We start from the raw sequence: 20,886 nt of genomic DNA, 5'->3' as shown, positions 1-20,886 counted from the left end.
CGTAATCTAAGAAGCACTACGAAATCTAGCAATGACAAGCTAAACTTCACTAACAAACAACAATTGGCACTTAAAAAGCTATGTGAGGATTCGTCCTTGGTATGCAAACCCTCGGACAAGGGGGGTAACATTGTGCTGCTAACCAAGACACAATATGAAAAGGAAGCGTTACGTCAGCTCAATGATCCGAGCACATATATGAGAGTTACGGAATCTGTGTACAACACCAGCATTAAGGATTACCATGAAATGATCCTTAAGTGGTAGAACAATAACATACTGAGTTGCGATGAACATTTTTTTTCTAAGATGTTCGAATCCCGTAACTCCTACCTTTTATTATCTACCTAAGATACACAAGGACCCATTGAATCCCCCTGGGAGGCCTATTGTAGCTTCCCAAGGCAGTTTAACAGAACATTTGTCAATGTACATTGACTCTTTTCTTTCTCCACATGTGGTTAATCTAAAATCGTATTTGAAGGACACAAAACACTTTTTGAATTGCATTGAAAAAATAAATTGGTGTGAAGGGTATACTATGTTGGTTATTGACATCACCAGCTTATACATGTGCATAGAGCACGATGAAGGATTATCAGCTATTTCCTGGTTTCTGGAGAGTAGACCAGTGAAATATTTTGAGCACAATAAAATGCTGATTGAATTTTTAAGATTCTGCCTAAACAATAATATCTTTCTCTTTGGCAAGGACCTTTTTAAACAGCTAACGGGAGTAGCGATGGGCACCTGCTCTGTCCCAAGCTTCGCGAATTTATTCGTGGGGTGTTGGGAGGAGCAGGTGGCCTGGTCTCCTGTCAATCAGAAATGGAACGATCTCGTAAAATGTTGGTACCGGTATATCGACGACCTTTTTATCATTATAGAAGGGTCAGTCGAGTTGGCTAAGGAATACATAGAGGTACTCAACAACAATCATAACAATTTGAGGTTCTCAGGAGAAATCAGTCAAAGGGAAGTTAATTATCTTGATCTAACAGTTTTTGTTGAAGATGGCAGTCTCCACACTAAGCTCTTTCGGAAGGCGACCGCTGGGAATTCCACCTTATTAGCGACCAGTGGACATCCGAAGAGCTTAGTTAATAGTATACCCTATGGGGAACTATTACGGATAAAGAGAAACAACACTAAAGAGCAGGAGTTCCGAAAAGCAGCAAGCAATAGCATACAGAGATTTAAAGCAAGGGGGTACAAAGAAGGGGTACTCAGGCAAGCTTTAAGTAGAGTTCAGAATCTAGAAAGGAAAAAACTACTAGAAGACAAAACAGACAACAAGAAAACTGATGGTGGGTCGTTTAGACTCATAACTACCTATCCTAAAAATGCTTCAGATATTAAACGCATTATGCGTAAACATTGGAACATCCTGATGACAGACAATGTCATCAAACAAGACTTACCCTCTTATCCTTTAGTGACTTTTAGGAAAGCGAGAGCACTGAGAGACTACTTAGTCCATAGTTACCATGAAGAGTTCAAACCCAAACCCAAGTCAGAACCCATGAAAGGCTTTTTTCCTTGTGGACGCTGTAAGGCGTGTAAAGCGAGCAAACGTACCACACAATACAATGTACCAGGAGTGAAACAGCCTAGGAGAATACAGAAATTTCTCACATGTACCACGCCATACGTTGTGTATTGTCTGACATGTCCTTGTGGCAGAAGGTATGTTGGAAGCACAACGAATCCGGTGAAACTAAGAATTTTAGAACACCAAAGAGCTATTCAGAATGCGGATGTGAGCTACCCTGTAGCCAGACATTTTGATAAAGAGCATGCACGCAACAGGGATTTGTTAGCTTACTTCTGTTTAGATTCTGTCCCATTCAGCATAAGAGGGGGGGACAGATTACAAAAGCTCAGGCGACTGGAATCGCAATATATTATCGATCTACAAAGCAAAATGCCTATGGGACTGAATATGCATGAAGACTTGGCTGTCCATCTAATATGAATGATGAATGATATGTACTGTTACTGTTATTGATTAACTATACCATTGCTTCTATTTCCTTCCATTTTGATTTCCATGTTACATTTGAGTATAATGTATTTATAATGTGATATTATTGGGTTGTTTTATTATACCATCACGTTAGCTACATTGAGATGATCAGCAGCCCATCCAGGGCATTATGGTACAACGTTGTGTGTGGGTCTGATAGCGGCGTTATGCGATGACATACCCCATTCAGGGCTTTATAGAATGTTAACCAACTTGATTAATTAATCTTTGGACTCTTACTGATTGTGGGTATCCTATCAATTGTGATTTGTAGATAATCTTGTATTATGCATATCTTGCCATAATTTAATAAGATATAGACCCATTCCAAGATGGCGAACACTGATTTACCCTGATTTACCTTGTGTCCTACCTTTATGTCTAGCTTTCATGACACGTGATGGTTTAAATGGATTGTGTTTGCTGTGGTTCTCTGTCTCATTACTGAGGAAGGCCGAGTGCCGAAAGCGCGTTTTTTTGAGAATTAAAACATCTGTGAACTTACCCTGGGAGTGCTGCTTCCTGTTTTCCCGTGTCATTGCGGGGAGGGATTACTGAGCCGATATTGTTGTCGGGTGCCCCCCCGACTGGCAGGCACCAGCCAAGGAGTGCGACAGGCAGGTGCAAGTGAAGCATTAATATATATATATATATATATATATATATATATATATATATATATATATATATATATATATATATATATATATGTTCGAAAGGGCTGACAGCTTGCATCCACGCCGCAACCACACAAAGAGACTCGCACTCCAGGGTCTGTGTTTCAAGATGTTTTAATGGCTATATATATATAGTTATAGTTATAGTTATATATATATATATAAATATATTGCACGAAAGCCAGTTGCTGAGAAATTAAACTCACTGGAGCCGTGACCTCTATATTGCAGTAGACTTTATTAAAGCAAACGGGTGCCCAACGCGTTTTGGAGTTCCTTTACTCCTTGATCACAGGTAAAGGAATGCATGAGCCATTGACATTTAAAGAAACAGCGTTCCCATTAATAATAGACATAAAAGAAATGTATATACATCTGTCAAGCTGGTTTTGTATCATTGAGCAAATTATACTTAGCAGTGATTTTATAACGAAAAGGCAACATAATATGTAATTAATAACGTATTTATGCAAACCATAAATTTCAAATAGTTTACTAACATAAGCCCCTAGTGGGTAAAAGCCCGGAGTGGAGGGCCTGCTAAGAGCCATCCCACACCACCAGACATGTGGGGGTTGAGCTAACCAAGGCACAGCGTTCAGTTTTGCCTGTCGGCACCCCACATTTAGAGCAAACTTCACACATGTCTATGCCACTTCCTCTGACCCCAGGAAGAACCTCTGGGCCTTTTCAGTGCTTAATTTGGAAAATGAGTGTCGGTGACCAAAAAGTTGCTCAGAAGCCTGCGGCTGGCAGTATTAAATGTCAGCACCCCGAAGACCAAAGCTGAAGAGTCCTGAATCTACCTCTGGCCTTTTTTATGCACGATCAGACAGTGCCTGCCACTTTATCTCACGCCTATAGGTCCCTGCTCTCCTCGTTTGTAGCAGATTTTCCATCTTTCTGTTCCATTTTTCCTGGTTGTGTTTTCACTCGATCCCACTCGTGTTTGATGAAAATAAATAAGTGCTGGTCCCCAAAAAAGAGTGCCAGTGGCTCCCATTGGCAACCGTTGGCTCAAATTGAGCACTGCCTCCCATTCTGCCAGTCCCTCTTCATTGAGACACCTAAAAGGGCACAATTTGACCCTTGGTCAATAGAGAAAGTCAGATAGGCCGGCCCGATGGACTGCCAACAGGACCCCAACAGCTGCACAGAGTCCCTTAAAGGTCAGGTTGACCTCATTCTTTTACATACAGGGTTTGGTTAAAGGTGGCGCACACCTTTATGGGGATTTAGTTCTCTTTGGCACAAAGGGTGATGGCAAGGAGCTTGCTAATTGTCACTCCTTGTCTAGGGCAGGGCAGGTTTCTTGATGGGATGTTGCATACAATGTAGTTAATTGCTTATCAGGCTACAGTCTGGCCTTGAGAAAGGGGGGTCCTAACGAAGCAAACCACCTCAGCCATGTCATGCCAAGTGTTCAAATTTAGAGCCTAGTCCACAACAATACAGTGCCTCAGGCCATACTTGGGGAAAAACTTTGAGAGCTCAGTAGGCCTCTGTGTGTATGAAAGGGGAATCCTCACAGCACATCAACACTGTTTCGTAGTTATGTTGCTAAATGTAATAGTCCTGTCTAAATATTAGCTTGGGCTAGTGGCAGGCCTCAGGTAGGCCCGGTGTCACAACAACAAACTTAATGGTTGTGGAAATGGAACATGTGATAAGCTACCCTGGTTCTCTAGATCACATGCTACGGGAGATGTCCTAGCGACACTAAAGGAAGGTGAAAATGACTTCCTCAGGTAAGCACAGAGGCCACTGGTTGGATTTTTCCTTCAACTCGAGGACTGGCAGTGCGGGCATGCAGTCACTTACTTCGACCAAGAAAGTTACATAGGATCCCTTCGAATGGAATACATATTAAGATCTGAAGAGGGCCTGCGAAGAGAGCCATGTTCTTTTTGCTCTTGTTTTCAGGCATGGACAAAACTCTGACTGCTGCCACTCTCGTTTAGGATGTCTGGGAAGGAAGACGACCTTCTCAGCCTCTAGTGAGATATCTGCCATTATTCACTCATTCAGTTAAAAGGGCGGTAAACCGCCTACCTCAACATCGATTTTACTCATTCCGTGCCAGCTGACCCATGGATTTTCATCTTGTTTACAACTATTGTACAGATAAATTGCAAGTTTATTTCCAGTCCATTTGCCATAATGTGTTGAGAGACCTAATGCACTAGGCAGAAACAAAGGATGAGGATTCTTGTTAGAGCCACTGGAAATCTATCCATACTTATCATGTCTTCTTGATCTATTTTGAACTGTTTGGGTTTCTATTACTGAACTACATTTGATGCCACTTAATATTCCTATTGTTGAATGCTAGTTTGCCATGTGGAGTTTACGGCTATTTCAGCTGATTCCTCAGAGGGCACAAAGCTATTTTTGCTGTATTTGGAGTTGACGACCGAACAAACATTCGGGCTCTGGACTGTTTTAAACTGCTGCCTCTGCTAATCTTCCACTTAACCCGTCTCAGCACTATTATTCCTCTCACTAATGAGGTTCAGCCAAATACTCCAAACTAAGGGCCAGATGTACGACCATGGCAATTTGGGACTTGCAAATTGCGCTTGATTGCGAGTCACAATTTGTGAGTCTCAAAATGCCATGTACAACAGTGTCTCTGACACTGTTTGCGATTCCCAATGTGTTCGCAAATTGCATGCAACATCAATATTCATGAGGAACTCGTAATTTGCGACCCCATTGGAAATGGCTGACCCTCCTACGGATGGTGGCCTCCTGGGCTCAGCAGGATCTCCATTTCTGGGACTGCTTTTAAATAAAGCATTTTCTTTTTTTTTTAATGCAGCCCGTTTTCGTTAAAGGAAAACAGGCTGCATTTAAAAGAAAAATGAAACGTTTTTGTTTAATTATTTTAGGGCTGGTAGTGGTCCCTGAGACCACTGCCTACCCCTAAAAAATATTTCCCCCTGTATTTGCAAAGGGGAAGGGCTCTTAAAGAGGGTGGTAAACTGTGAGTCTTTTGCGACCGCAATTGCGGTCGCAAAACATTTATGCATGGGGTAGTGAGTCGCTATTAGGAAGGGACGCCCTTAAGACTCCCCTTTCTAATAGCAAATCTCAATTCCTATTTAGCGTGTCGCCAAAAAATTGCGACTCGCTAAATAGGAATCTTAAATGGCCCTATTTGTTTTTGCATGCGCAAACGGGTCGCTGGCCCTTTTGCGCATGCAATTGAAAGTCGTACATCTGACCCTTATTCTTTAATTCTAAAAGTCCCTTTCATAAGAGGAAAGGATTGGATGGTCTCATCTTTACATTTAATGACGAGAATGCTCTATGGCAACCAAAAGTACATTGAAGCAAATTCTGTACTAACATCCCCTTCTTAATCTTCAACACTCCTGTCTCGCAAAGTGCTGCACCTATAACATCAACGCAAACTGCACCTAGAGTGCTAAGTATCTTTGATATCTTTCAGTGTTCAGTATGTGGTTTGGCTGCAAGGACTAATTTGAAGTGAATTTGGTCAAGGAAATTTCCACACTGATTAACATGCAGGCCCATGTACACTTCAATATATTTGCTAAGCCCATTTTTCTTTTCCCCAGTAGGAGCCAACATAAAAATGGTTGTAGCTTACATTTTACTACTAGTATTGTTCATTTATAGTAATTGTTTAAGGGGCTTTACCCTGCATTATTATTTATTCTTTTTCTTGTTATAGCTATGAGGCCAGCCATTGTGTTCTCTCTTTTACATCCTTTCCCCACAGTTCTTCCGAACTGGCCCTGTCCACTTTCTCTCAGGATAATCTCTAACTGCCAAGTGAAGCCACCTCCTTTGAAAGGAGCCTCTATTTTATGCATTGCCCCAGCAACATATCTCATGGTACTCAGCCATCTCTGTGCCTGTCCCTTGCCACACAGGAAACTGGGAACTTCTCTCAATTATTTTACAGACGAGCACACTGTTAAAACATCTCTAGTAGAACACTTTTTTTGTCATGTGGCTATGTGATATTATCACATTGATGAAAGCGGGAGATCTGGAGTCAGGGTTTCTATGCTGTCGTTTCATAGACCCTTTCATACTATGTCTGAAATTCCTCTAAAAAATATAACTTCATGTTTCCCAGATGCAAGAGGGTGCCACCATTCTCCACTTCATTTCCGAAATGTGCACTCAAACCCTCATCTTAAATAGCACACATTATAGCTCCTAGTTTAAAATGAAAGTACATCTGGCATATTTTAGCTTCTGGGAGTTGCTGGTTTCAGCCCCATGCACACTGGTCAGTATTGCTGCTTCCTATCCGGTGTAGAAGCACTTTAGAAGTACACGACCTATGGTGTATGCGTAACTGTATCAGTCAGAATCGTGCCCTAAGCGCTACCTCTTTTGGACTCTGTATCGCTTCTGTCCGGTGTTCATCGTCCAATGTCTCCTATTCTTCTGTCCAGGCTTTTCTAAGAGCTATTAAGGGCTCACAGAAGTTATTAATTATGTTTTTGTACACCAAAAAGACAGCTGTCTCTAACATGGGGTCCATGAGTAATCTATCTTCAAGTGGAGGATATTCTGCCAACTACTCCCCTTTGGTGATATGTTTTTTCAGAGCATGTTTAAGTTGCAAAAACCAAAGGAACTACTATTAGACATTTGGTACTCCACTTTTAGATCCTCAAAACTTATCAATGTTTGCCCCCTCCATATGTCCCCTAGATAATCTATCCCAATGGTTTGCCATTTACAGAATTCCTTTGGGTGGCCCACTTCCCGTAAACAGTCGGAGTGCCATAGCGGTGGTCGTTCGGTCAATTTTTCTTTCTAGCCTAGGAATGTGGTGGCTTCCCTCAATACGTGTACTGTCGCCTCTATGTGTGAAGGCAATGTGCTACTCGTATGTCGTGGTAGAGTGCAGTTAGGTTATCCTCCCTCTTCCATGTGGTAATGATCAGATCTGTATGCTGGCTCCTCTTTCCCCGTAAACACCCACTCATTGATGGTTATGAGTGGTGCTGCCCAGTAATTCTTTTTTATCTCTGGAATTTGCAGACCTCCCTCATAAACACAGCATTGCAACTTATGTAGGACAATTCGGGCTTGACCTCCATCCCTCAGGAGCAGCTTTGTGGCCAGATGTATGACTTAAAATTGCATGCGGAAATGCAATTTTTGTCTGGGCTATGTACCTACACTATTTTGCGAGTCGCAAAATAGTGTATTGCGACTTGCTATTAGGAAGCGGCATACCCTTCCCAATAGCCACCGCAGAGCCATGTATGAATGTTTGCAAATTACCGCCCTCTTCAAGAGGGTGGTAATGAAGTCACAAATGGGTAGTGGTCCCCCTGCCGTTAACATTCCAGGTGAAGACCTTATTGTACTGTTTACTTGAGGGGAAACCCTAGCTTAGCTATGTCCTCATTGCTGTCTGACATGAGTATATGTTTGGTTACTCGCGGCGTACCTGTGGTGCCATGTGCATGCAGAAGATCTGAACCGCCCTTCGTGTCCCTTTGGTGAGTCATGTCCCTTTCCGGCTCCCTGCCAGGATACCAACTTGTAAAACATGAAAACTGAGACATCTGTCTGGTGGCCACATAAAAACTGTGAACACCCCCCTTCCTGCTGCCCTGCACCGTGGGTTAAGAACCACCCAACCCCCAATGTGCAGTAAGCCTGTCACCCCATAATAACAATCTCAACTTGGGTCAGCCTGGGACCAGAGAGTCCTTCGAAACCCCCCCTGACCCCGCCCAACATACATTATGTAGGTGCTATGTCAATATGTATTGAGGCAGATGCAATATCACAATTTTACAGTTCTTCTTTCTATAGAATGACATAAATCTTATCTGTATATGAGATCTTTGCCCAGTGGGCCCTTAGATTGTCGTGACTCTTCTGTTTCAGTCCGTTTTGGTCTGCAGACAGTTTCAAAACCCCATTGCCTGTAGAATCTGTCGCAAAGTTGTCATTCCTGCGTCACTGAAGTGTGTTCCCTTTCCTTGCAGGGTCTATTCAGCGGGCCTGCGTCCGAGTCTCTTTCTGCTGCCTCTGCTGCCAGTGTGCGCTAATGCAGATGTTTTGACTTTATGGCCGTTCTCCAGCCATCCAACTAGTCATGTGCTTCTCCAGGGGTTGTGAATCTCCATATCTTGCCCTCTACTATCCCTCTAAGGGTTGCCAGGCAAAGCATAGAGTACTTAATATCCTGCGCCCTTAGGGTCTTTTTAATTCCCAAATGGTTTAATCGCTTTTGCTGCACTTACTGCGTGAAGTTGGGGTAAAAGGAGATTAGGATGTTTTCATATTTCAATTGTGGAGTGTTTCTAGCCACATGGAGAACCACATCCTGATCTCTGTAATTAAATAGTTTCGCTATTATGGGCCGTGGCGGGGTGCCTGGCCTGGGTCGCACACCCGGAACACTTTGAAATTTCGTTAGTCCTCGGGGCTGTAGTGAATTAGTTATAAGGTTCTCTACAAACAGGTCCACTGCCTGTCCTTCCGCCCTTTCTGACACCCCGATTATGCAGATATTATTTCAGCGGGAGTGCTCTTCTTGGTCTTCCAGCTTGCCTTCCAGCTCCCTCCCCGTCTGTGTCAACTTTTTGACTTGCTTCTTTAGGGTCTTTGTGTCAGTAAGCAGCTTTGCTGCCGTTCCTTCTCCCTCCGTTACTTGGTCCTTCATATTGCGGAGGCCCACTCTCAACAGTGATACCTTTGTGGTAACAGCATCGAATTTCCCTACTAGATCAGTTTAAATCCCTTGGATAGCAACCATTACGTCCTGCAGCGTGGGTTCAGGGGTCCCTGTCTTGGACATTGCTGTATGTGACCCAATTGCTTCCATTTCTACAGGAGTGGACATTTGGTCTTTGGGCAGAGCATTTATCTAGTTTCATCCGGTGGGAGGGCACGAGCTCCTCTGCCGCTGTCATACTTGCAGTTGTGATTGCACGTGGGGGTACCGTGACAGGCGGGTCTAGTTTATTGATAGGCTCCTTTGTCTTTGTCCCAGGTTATGGCGCAAGTGGGTGCCTTTCAATTTGGGTGGTCTACCGCCCAGTATTTCACCACATTGTCTGTTTTGTGGCCTTTTTAATGGGTGGCTCCTCTTCCCAATTTCATTGATGATTTCGGAACGGAAGACCCCAGTTCCAAATCCCAGTACAGGATACTATTGAGGGGGGGATCCTCAGAGCGCCGCTGCAGCGTATAGTTTGTATGTTTTATAAGTCCTCCCTACGCACTCAAACTGTTCTCTGCTGTGGTTAAGTCACACCGAACTGGTCTTTATAAAGCTGCATAGGCCTCTCCAAAATGGCAGTGCTTTCACTTGTGGCTGCTGCTGATGCCTTGTATCAGCTCTCGCCTCCACACTGTCAAGGTAGCTGCTGTACTTACGCTTACCCTGTTGTGTTACCTGGGATCATGTGCTCCGGCCTCGCTCTCCAGTTGCCACCATTCTTGCGTGGCCTGGCCCTCATGATTGTGGGTCTCCCTGTTACTCCGGCACTTCCAGCATTTCACGGGTCCCAAGCATCAGCCCACGGCTACTTACAGGCTTTCTGAGGCTCCGTTCTTCTCTGTCCCTTCAATTCTTGTGCAGCACCGGCCAGCAGCCCGCACCGCCGCTGGGTCGGGCAGTGTGCTTTTGGCAGGGATTACGGCCAGTTCATCCCGCTGCTTGCTGCACGTTATTCCCCAGCTCTGACACTTGAGCCCGGGGATGTCGATCGTTAGCAGGCCTCTCACTGTCCTGCCTCCGTTTCAGGTCCGTTGTTGGTCTTTAGAGCTGGTTCTGCACCTGGGAGCTTAGCAGGTCATGAGGAGCGCACTCACGCCCCAGTTTTGGATATTTGTCCGGATTTAAAAAAGGCAAGTCAGGGTGGTCCGATGGAGCCGCTCGATTAAGTGGGCATTGCTCGCCACGACAAGCCACGCCCCGGTTCTCTATTTTTGAGCAGTGCACATGGATAGTGTCAATTAAAAAATAAATATAGTTTAAAATTTAAATATTAATACATTGTGCCGTCTATTTGTGCAGCTTTGGTGACATGGACTAATCCATACTGTCACATTTGCTGGCATGTGATTGATACTGGATAACAGTGGTCCTGGCTTCAAATATAAAACCGTTTTATTAGTACAAAGCTCTTGCAAAAACTTTATTTTGAGGTCAAATCCTGATCACTTTAACGTTTGTAAAAAGAATCTGCTGCATTCTGTTATGTGCATGTTCCTATTTGTGACGCATGCCCTTTTCAATTTACTCTGTGCCAGTTTACCATATCTTTATTGAAGTCTTCCTCTTTCAGATTCACCCCCTGCTGAATTTCAGCCTCCAGTGGTTCAAGCAATTTCTGCATATCGGAGTTGAACTGCTCCAGTTCTTTCAAAGGAATTGCAACCTAAAAAAAGAGAAATGTGAATTTAGAGCAGAAACTAATTTAGCAAGGATATAAAGAAACCGAAAGAATTTGCCTGACTCCCTGTTGCTAAACTAATGGCATGCATTGCAATTTCCATCAGGCCTGCTGAAATATGAATACCCTACAAGTACAGGAAATGCCATAGAACCTGTTTGGGAAAATATTTGTCAACACCAGCAAAAAGTAACATTATATATTTAGTCACTGAAGAAAGACGATGATCACTGTCGTTTTCCATGGTCATGCACATAAGCATTCTTTAATAAATGATTCAGAGATTTATTTTTATCTATTTATCAAATGCATTAACATTCTTACCATAGGTCTAAGACATTTAGTATGGAATACAGTGGTTTAATCGGATTGGAATTGGAATTGAATGTGCGTGTAGCTTTTACTATTTCGTTAGTATCCTAGTAATTTAAAGAATGGCCAATCTGTCTGGTTCTGAAACGCACACACAGGCATGCAGTTTGACACACGCACACCACATGCGCGCGCACGCACACACACCTCAATATTTTCCCATTTTCTTTCTGCTTTTTTTAAAGTGGCCATCGTCTCCTTAAGGATTGCTCAAAACCAAATCCTATCATTTTTTAAGAATCAAATCTGTTTTTGAAGTATTACAGATGGATACATCAGTGTCTACAACCCTGAAGCTGGCTGCATTGTAGGTAAGTTTAAGAAAAAAGTAGAATCTCCATATACTAGTTCCGAGTAACTCATGTTTTCCCCCCTCTTTAACTTACACCCTCCATTCAACAAGAAAAGAGTGTCAAATCATCTGCCTAAAGTAACCCTGTATTATTTTCGAACTCCTACTTTGTGGCTGATAACTTCGTCAGGGACTATCAATTTTCCGCCCTTACAGTTATTAAATAGGCTGGAGTGGGACAATCCTCAGCATAGCATCTGGGAGATGTGGGTTCCCTTTATTACAAAGAGAGAAACCCAGCAATTGGTCCTACAACATGTTGAACTTTGGAGCATCTAGTGTTAACATGAGTGCTATGTGGTCCATCCCAGTATGTTTCATAACCTGTGGAGCCAATATTGCATTATGATAGTCACAGTCTTGCCCCTTAGGGCTGTAATGGTCTGTTTAAACGCTGTCAGGGCCAATGGCACCTGTCTACCCTGTTTTCAGTATAGTTGAAACTTGAGCCTGTTAGGTAAGCCCAATGTTCTGTACATCAGGCATCTGAGTATCTCTGTGTGGAACACATCATGCCTAGTGCATTTTGGACAACTTTCTCGTAGGCCTGCAGTCCTGGACAGTCTCATCATGGTGCCCCGCTATTCTCACATTGTCTTTAACATTTGCCCTTGTTTTGGGTATCTTATTCATGTAGATTTTCAGGTGTAAAATACCAGTAGCTTACTAATTTAACTGAGGCTTCTCAAATTGTGGGTATTTGAGATGTGACTTGTGCTTAGGTATAGATTTGCCCCAATTCTTTGCCTGTAAGACCACTGCCCAACTCTCTCTCTTATCACAACTGGACTAGTGATAACTACTCTGTCTCACTTTTTGCAAGAATTTTATATAAGTCTGATACCAACCTCTTGCACCCAGATTCCAGATCAACCACCATTCAAATATCATCATGTGAAAGCAAGCATTTGATTTCCTCTGAGACACCCAGAAACTCAATAATAAATCTGCCAATAATGGTGCCATTCTCTCTGAGGGATCATATACTCTTTCTTTAGTTGTTAGGTCTTTAATACCCACCTCATGAAAGAAGTCTTCTGTTCTGGTACAGGTTGCATTCCTTTATGCCTTGAAGGGAAGCAGGTCAAGTGAGGGGGTTTGTCTTGGCCACAGAGAAGATGTCCAAATTCTAACAGTGATGGAGCCTAGCCACCTATATTTATATATCATTCATTGAAAGTCAACTCTTATACTCCTACCAACTTGCCCCTTCAATCTGCAATGTATGAGGGTTAAACACAATTATAAAAACTGCTGATTGTGTTTGTTTAAATATGTAATTCAGATAATATAGGTCTCTCCCACTGACGACACCACCACAGTAGCTCAGAAATCTCCTGGAACCTCAGAGTGGTACCGGATCAACACTGTGGACATCAAGAAGGACTCCTGGTGCCCCGGAGAGGTGCTGGTGTTGCCGAGGTCTGACTTAAATTCCAGAAGGCTAAGCCACCTAATGAGTGCCTGGGGAGACAGAAGCGTCCTCAAACTCAAAGTATACAAAGACACTAGACAGGTGAATGCAAGCAGATAGCATCCAGCAGCCAGAAGACTCCAGAGACTGACTCACCTGACCCTCGCATCTATTCTACAGCCCAGTACAGGCAAATTAACCAATCACTGTGCCATTCTGGTTTGTGCTGGTCAGTTTCTGATGATGTCATTCAAACTCATGGGGGCATCATTTGATAAATGAACCCATCAGCTATAAACGTTCAACAAATATATAACAAAAGAACCTGAGAGGGTTATTCCTAAAGCTTTTACGATAGATGTCCCTGAGTAAATTTCCTTGACCCATCCACCAAACTCCAGAAAAAGAAAAACGAGCAATCCACCCCTTTCCCTGCCAGAAGCGGAGTGAATTGATGGGGCAAAGAATGTGTTATAGCCCTCCAGGAAAAAGGAGTTTTAGTCTCTCAGGTCTCTTTAAATTAAATTAGGTGAAATCCATTGATAAAAGCCAACCAGTTCAGGTACTTAAATTTGAAAGCTAGTCCTGCTATGTTCCCGCTCACCAGCTTAAGGTTGTTGCAGTTACCAGTGATTGAATCAGCATGTACGAGAACAGGAGGGCTAAGTGGAGTAGAAAGGGGTGGAGTTAGAAGTGGTGCAATAGACAGAGTCAGTTGGACTCCTGTTACTAACTCAAAAGATGCAACTCTATCAGTAATTGCCATAGGGGTGAGAAGGGGTTGCTTGACAAAGCGACCATGACTCTGTGGCCCAACCATGGTCCATTATGTGGGACAGACTGCTTCAGGTCTACAGAAAACTCCTAAAGAAGTACCCGGATTGAGGATGACGTGCCTGTTCTAAAGAGACTTAATGCAGTAAGTACTTTTCCGCCACCGTGGAGTCGTTGAAAGTAATTACAATATGATCCCCACTGAGTGTCTTTCCACTTTTTTCCAATCCAGCAAGCTAATCCTTCTCACCATGTTAATGTGATCATAAATGACAGAGCCCAGGTTAGGATGTGTGCCAATCCAATGGGACACTTTTTTTTCTAACTGGCCATACAATTCTGACGAGTGGCCAGTCAAAGGGGGCACATTTCTAAGGATCACGACAAAGGGGTTGCTTCTGGAGTAAGGTTAATAATGGGACTAAAGTTCAGGTTAAGTTAACAATCATGAATAACAGGATTTGAGCTGGCTGAGAAGACTAGTCAGCCTTCATCGGTTAACCCTCTTGGTAGAGTGTGTTTCCCCTATCCTCATGGGGCTCTTGACTAAATAAACGTGCATCACCCACAGGGGGTTAACCACAGATGTACAGTCCATCACAATTTCTGGCATGCCTGCCAGTGGGCCAGGAACAAGTGGTGTAGATATAGCTGACAGGGGCAAAATGCCCTTGATTCCTGCAGTAGTTTGCTCAATATTCCCACGACGCAGCTCAAGTGGGTGAAGTAGCAAATTGATTAATAGTTCTAACTTTGTATAAAATGAATCCTTGCAAGCTTGAGTTTTGTAAATACCAAGAGATGATAGACGGAGCGCTGAAACTTTTCAGACACTCACCCCCAGTCACTGATCTGGGTTGAATCCATCATCGGTCTTTAGCTCACTTCGCCACCCCAGTTCAGACCCAGCTGTATCTAAATCAGTCTATCCCCTGTGCCTCATGGGACCAGTCCAGCCTGAAATGCCAAGCCAGATCTTCCCTGGACCGGAAACAAGCATATTTGGACCGGTTTCAGGGTAAAACCCCTCATTAGCCAGGTTAGCTGAATCCAGTGACAAAGTGGGCAAGGGACCCACATCTGGAAATACCCTGCCAACTTAGGGCGAACACAGCAAACACAAAGAGATGATGGACAGACCACTGAAACTTTTCAGACACTCACCCCCAGTCACAGACCTGGGTTGAATCCATCATCGTTCTTTACTCACTTCAAAGCCCCAGTTCAGACCCAGTTATATGCAAATCAGTCTTGGCCTTGTGCCTTATGGGAACAGTCCAGCCCAAACTGCCAAGCCAGGTCTTCCCTGGACCGGAAACAGGCATCCTCAGACCGGTTTCCGGATAACACCCCTCACCAGCCAGGCTAGCTTGAATCCAGTGGCAAAGTGAACACGGATCTGGGACTGGGGGTGAGTGTCTCAAAAGTTTCAGCGCTCCGCCCATCATCTCTTGATGTTTACTAAGCTTGAGTTTTGTCCTCAATAGGATTGATAACAGAAACATCATTTGTTTGGACCATCAGCAAATGCCCCCCTTTTGGGGCAGTCCCTTCTGTTTCCATTTACGTGATGGCGGTAGGGGTTCAGCCACTTGCTCAGACCCACTGTCGATCACAGGTGGGGCTCCCTCACACGGCAACGGATCAAGAGGAGGAATCTGTGCATGAGTAATGTTGAGGATACACACCTTGATACAGGCACTGAAGAGGCTGTGTTGCGTAACCATACACTGTCTGCTGGCTTGCCCACTGTGGGACGGGGGGCCTTCGGCAACCCTCCCATGCTGAGCAAATTCATCCTCCTCAATTGTAATTTCCTCTTCTAAAATCCCCAAACCAGAGGATAAGAAGAAAATACTGGCTTTATCTTGTTGAGATTCATGAGGAATCGGCTTCTTTCATAGGGCAGAGTCCCCAACAATCTCTAGTTTCCCCCTCTGCAGTACTTATGGTTTATGTACTGTACAGGCTCAAGAAGAGGTACAATTTAAGATCCCCCAAACCAGTCCCCGGTGGGCACTACATAGAGGAACAGATGACACAAATGATAAACCTCCTCACATCGCACTTAATAACAGCCACGGGCTTGGGATTCCTAAATATTGATATTACGAGACCTCCACCATTCGATATTCAGAGGTCAAAAAGATTGGGTAGATATTTCAGGCCGTATCAACAAGTCAGTCTAGTTAGGAGGGGTTATAGGTAATTCGCATACATGCCTCCAGCTACTAAGTAAAAATAAAGGCCTTACCGGGGAGCAAATGTTATGGTTGCAGAGAACATGGAAATGGCCCTGCCCTGACTCTTCCTGGTGCTGACGAGTGTTGCCCTTGGCCAGGGTGCAGCCAGCGCAGGACCCGCACCGCAGGAGCGAGTGGTGCACTCACGGGCGGCCTTAGGCATGTGCAAGCTGTGCACCTGCACTGGGCCGCCAAACCCCAGGGGCCACCACACCAATATTTATCATTAATGTAATAATCCTCTGAGGATGGATACATATTTGCTTGGCGGCCCCTAGCAGGGATTTGGCGGCCTCTGGCTCTGTTCCACTTCCAAACACCATGACCCCACCCTCTTCACTGCCCTCCACGCCTGAGCTCCAGGGGGCTCCGCCCTGCCTGGACCCCCTCTTCCGGGGCCCCCTACCTACACTCCCTGCCCAGGGCCGCCAGAGCCTAGAGCCGCCCATGGTGCACTTTATAGAGCAAGCAGGTGAATCCATTTGAAGCAGGGCAGGTGGTATGAGAGCCTCCTCACACTAAAAGAGCCTGGGACTCCAAGTCCAGCTTTTCAACTCGCTGCCCCAGCTAATGAGACCCACACTGCGGGAGCTGGTGGAGCGCTTTATAGCGCTAGCAGGTGGATCCGGTTGAAGGAGGTCAGGTCATTAGGGGGCCTCCTCGCACCACAAGAGTTTTGGTCCTTCAAGCAATGCTCTTTCAGCCCCCCTGCCCCTGCAAAAGCAACACGTCTTGCGCCGCAGGAGTCAGTGGTGCGCATTAAAGTGCTAGCAGGTAAATCTAGATGAAACAGGATCTATAAGAGTCTTAAATTGCGTACAGCTGCCAGCAGAAGCCCTAATTTAGTCTCAGCAAGGTAAACAGGTAGGAATATCGCACTGAAACATTAATTTGAACCCTTGTATTCTTGTATAGCGAGAGCGGGATTTTAGCAACACATAGCATTCGTCCTGAAAATCTCTCTCCAAGACACTCAATTGAGGAGCACAGCTGTCTTACCCTTAAACTCTTTATTCTTTGGGTTATTAGTACAAATCTTCGGTTGACATCTGACAACTTGGGTTCCACTACTTGCGCGCAGTGCTGTCCACGATTCGTCATCAACTCTACAGCTTGTTCACGGACTGAGTCCACCTTTGGCCGCATATCATTCAGTTCAGCTTTTAAGCACTACAGGCCGAAAGTAAGGAAATCATTTTCAGTTTAATGTTCTTTAAGCAATATGTGCTTAGCAAATCAAAATGGAAATAATCAAACTACTCTTTTATTTCTCTTTCACATTAAAACAAGTTTGACTATAAATCAGCATGTAGGAAATGTTACAACACTACAATGAGGATTATAAGGTGTACGAGTCTCACGTTATCCATACCAGTAGGCTGTATACTTGAAGAGTGTTTGGTCTGGAGAAGCACAAAACATTTAAGACGTACTAAAGTGGTTGGCATTACTGATGAGAATGTATTTCTACCCAAACGAACCCTTTATAGCAACATTAACATAATGAAGGACTGTGGTAAATATAACATTCTAACGTATACCATGCAGTTTGCATGTAGGTCTTTGACGACAGTTCATAGGACACAGTGCTTTATCAGGATTGAAACTCATGAACAGCAAGTCACACAAGGATCTACATGGTGCAGGTTCTTTGCAGCAGGAACATTCGCCCTCCACGCTACATTATGATATGTCAGAACTGCCAGTTGGCAAAACTCAATCTCTCTAGCAGGAATTTGAATCGCGAGTGATCATGGCATTTCTATTGCTGCCTGGAAAATAATTTTTCCTTTGAAAAGAAGACTTGGTTTACTAAAAAAAGTCATACAAACCAACTTTCTTTGTCTGTGTTGATTTGTTAGAGTGTTTAGATAGCGACTAGATGAATAAAAATGGAGTGAAAATGGAGATTTAGTCAATAAGTAATTAAAAAAACAGGATATATTATTTTTGGTATCGGTCCTCAATTAGTACGTTTGTAAAAATGATACCATAGGCATCATTGTATTTAGTTTATTTGCCTGGAAACTGTCCAACACACAAGGAACTTTCAAATCAATAAGGTTTTTCTAAACATGGCACCCGAACAGGTCAGGGCCAGATGCGGCTGCACTGGTCGCACCACCCAAGAGACATCCCTGCCTACACCTCAACCAAACACGGGGGAGATCTGTTCACTTTCTAATCCTGGAAAAAGAGCTACTTCAGTCCTTGGCTAGAGTAACTTTCCAATCATTTCCCTGGTGGAAAGAAGAACAGAGTGGAGATTGGTAATGGCAAAAAAATTACGTTACAAGGCAAGCCACACCTTTTAACATCCACTTCCCACTCCTGGGGTAGGATTTTTTTACCGTGGATTACTATGCATTCGTCGTGGAGAAACTGATAGAAGTAAATCCATTTACGCCTGCCAGAAATACATTTATGAGTTATTGGCATACTTAAAAAAGGTTTTTTTCACCCTAAGCTTACCTTTATTGTGAAAATTACTTTGTGATTAGGGCCACCAATGTCGAAGTTACACTATAAAGGGGAGACAGGATTTTTTCACTACTGTGCCAGAGTAGATGTTCCCAATTAGCTAACTGATCACTGTAATATCTAGCACATAAATTGTCATACACTGGGGTCCCTATTATGTTCAGCGAATGGAGACCAGAATATTGTGGCCCCAAACTAAGTGTTTTGCCTAAAAAAGACCGGGTTCTCATTCACTGAGAGGACATCTGGCTATACACGCGCGCTCCCCCTGGAGCTCTTTTATGCCAGGAGATGATTTTACTTTTCTATTCCGTATCTGAAGGAAAGAGGACATGTTTAAGAAATGTGAGGGTTGCAAAGTTTTTTAAATAGTGATTAATAAAGGAGAAGCTCTCACTCAGGGAAGCAAGTGACAGGGGGTAAACTGCCAGAGCTCGGCTGCAGTGCACTATAATTTCCTGCCCGATGACCCTCTGTGTGAGTAACGGGGCGTCTTCCTATCGGAAAACAGCCAGGGTGTGGAATATAGGCAGTGTCTGCTTACTTGTGGCCACTTAGAAATAAGGGCAGCCTTAAACAGCTGGTGGTACGCCGCCACCACACTACAGTCAAGGTGCCCTAGGCATATGGACAAATCATACAATTTACTACAGACAGAGTTCATCCCTTCAAAGGTTGGAGATCCCACTATAGGAAATCGACTCAGGAGGAGATACAGCACAGCACCAAATGAACCTGCGTTAGGCCATGAGAAGGATGAATATAATTCACCCTTGATAAAGTACCATCAGGTTGTGACCATGTTTCATTTAGTTGAAAATGTTAAGCATAAATGGAGAGTAATTTCACAAAGTTGAAAACTTTATTAATGTCCTTTCACTGGTTCAGTTCAGTTTGTGGGTCCCTGAATGAAGCTGAACTACTTGTCATTGTATTGTGAAGCCGGCCTGCCTCTGATAGTGTACTATACTGCAAGGGCTGGCTTTCTACTGATCCTCCTGAAAGAAGTATATTGACAGGAGGAAAACTAAAATTAAATCAGCCTCAACCTAAATACCCTACCTATGTTTGTGAACATTACTTATATCTATTTGCAGATGGGAGAGCATAACTCTCCACTATATTTCATAAGATGTCGAGAAGATAGCTTTGTTGTAACAGCTGGAAGCTCAAGACATTACACTGCTATTTTGCATTAGAAATATTTTGCATTAACTAAGTTATCCTCTTTTGAGACAATGCTACTTTATTCTATTTAAAGAAGATCAATGATTCATGTGGTTGGGCTCGCTGAATGCAACAGTCATATTCAAATTTCTAAAACAAAAAGTGGTAGTTGGATGGCCCACATAAAATATACGAGTTATTTACTGCATCAACTATTAAAGAGAAATCTTTTGAAATTGTCACCTAGGCTAAGCAGAACTTCCAGGTTAAGCCAGGCCTACACTCTGTCAGGTTAATGGAAGTAGTGTATTTGGATTATAGCTTCAATGGCACTGTGTTCTGAGGTCAATCTGTTTGAAGCGATATGACCTCTCTGGAATAGTGCGACCTTATGCTACTTAACCCTTTCGATGCTGATGACGAGCTCAGCTCGTCATGATGCACGGTTGAGCTGTGCTGATGACGAGCTGAGCTCGTCATGACACCAGCAAAATGGCAATTTCCAGCACAGGAAGGGAAAACTGCTAGCAGCCAAGGTGTTAAGTCCCCATGCATCTCCAACTTACATTGCGTGCAGCATTGAACAGGGTCTTTAATGCATACCTGTTGTGAAGTGGCTCACTTGCTCAAAGGAGGAAACAAGTTGACATGAGTCATTCTTGTGTTAGGACAACTCCAATTTGGACAATTGTGTTTGCTTGTATTCTATTTATTTCGAAAGGCGGGAGGACAGCTGTTTTCCTATCTAACTCACGACTAACTAGAAGCAAATAGAACCAAGGTCCTCACTCAGAGGCAGTTGAGACAAAGGTTTCAATACAAATTCGACATCTAAGACACATTCCACTTCTGGAGCACTGACAAGGAACTTCTTGTGAACATCAGCTAGAGGAATCAGGGAAACAGATATCTCCCCCAAAGTAACTCCAATTGCAATGTCAAAAACTTGCACACAAAAACACTCATAAA

The 20,886-nt window shown here is 43.7% G+C and overlaps 1 protein-coding gene across 2 annotated transcripts in view; it reads right to left on the bottom strand.

Annotated features, from left to right (window-relative positions):
* Positions 1-20,886, bottom strand: part of DMD (dystrophin) — a 4,652,165-nt gene that overhangs the window by 4,185,785 nt on the left and 445,494 nt on the right. For both annotated transcript variants that reach the window (XM_086934537.1, XM_086934536.1), the window contains 2 exons: positions 17,269-17,439; positions 10,977-11,099 (listed from right to left, as the gene is read on the bottom strand). In XM_086934537.1, coding sequence (XP_086790663.1) covers positions 10,977-11,099; positions 17,269-17,439 — 294 coding nt within the window. The remainder of the gene's footprint in view (positions 1-10,976; positions 11,100-17,268; positions 17,440-20,886) is intronic.

Source organism: Lissotriton vulgaris, chromosome 8, assembly GCF_964263255.1.
Source record: "Lissotriton vulgaris chromosome 8, aLisVul1.2, whole genome shotgun sequence".
Classification (NCBI taxonomy): domain Eukaryota; kingdom Metazoa; phylum Chordata; class Amphibia; order Caudata; family Salamandridae; genus Lissotriton; species Lissotriton vulgaris.
This window is presented reverse-complemented; position numbering and strand designations above follow the sequence as displayed.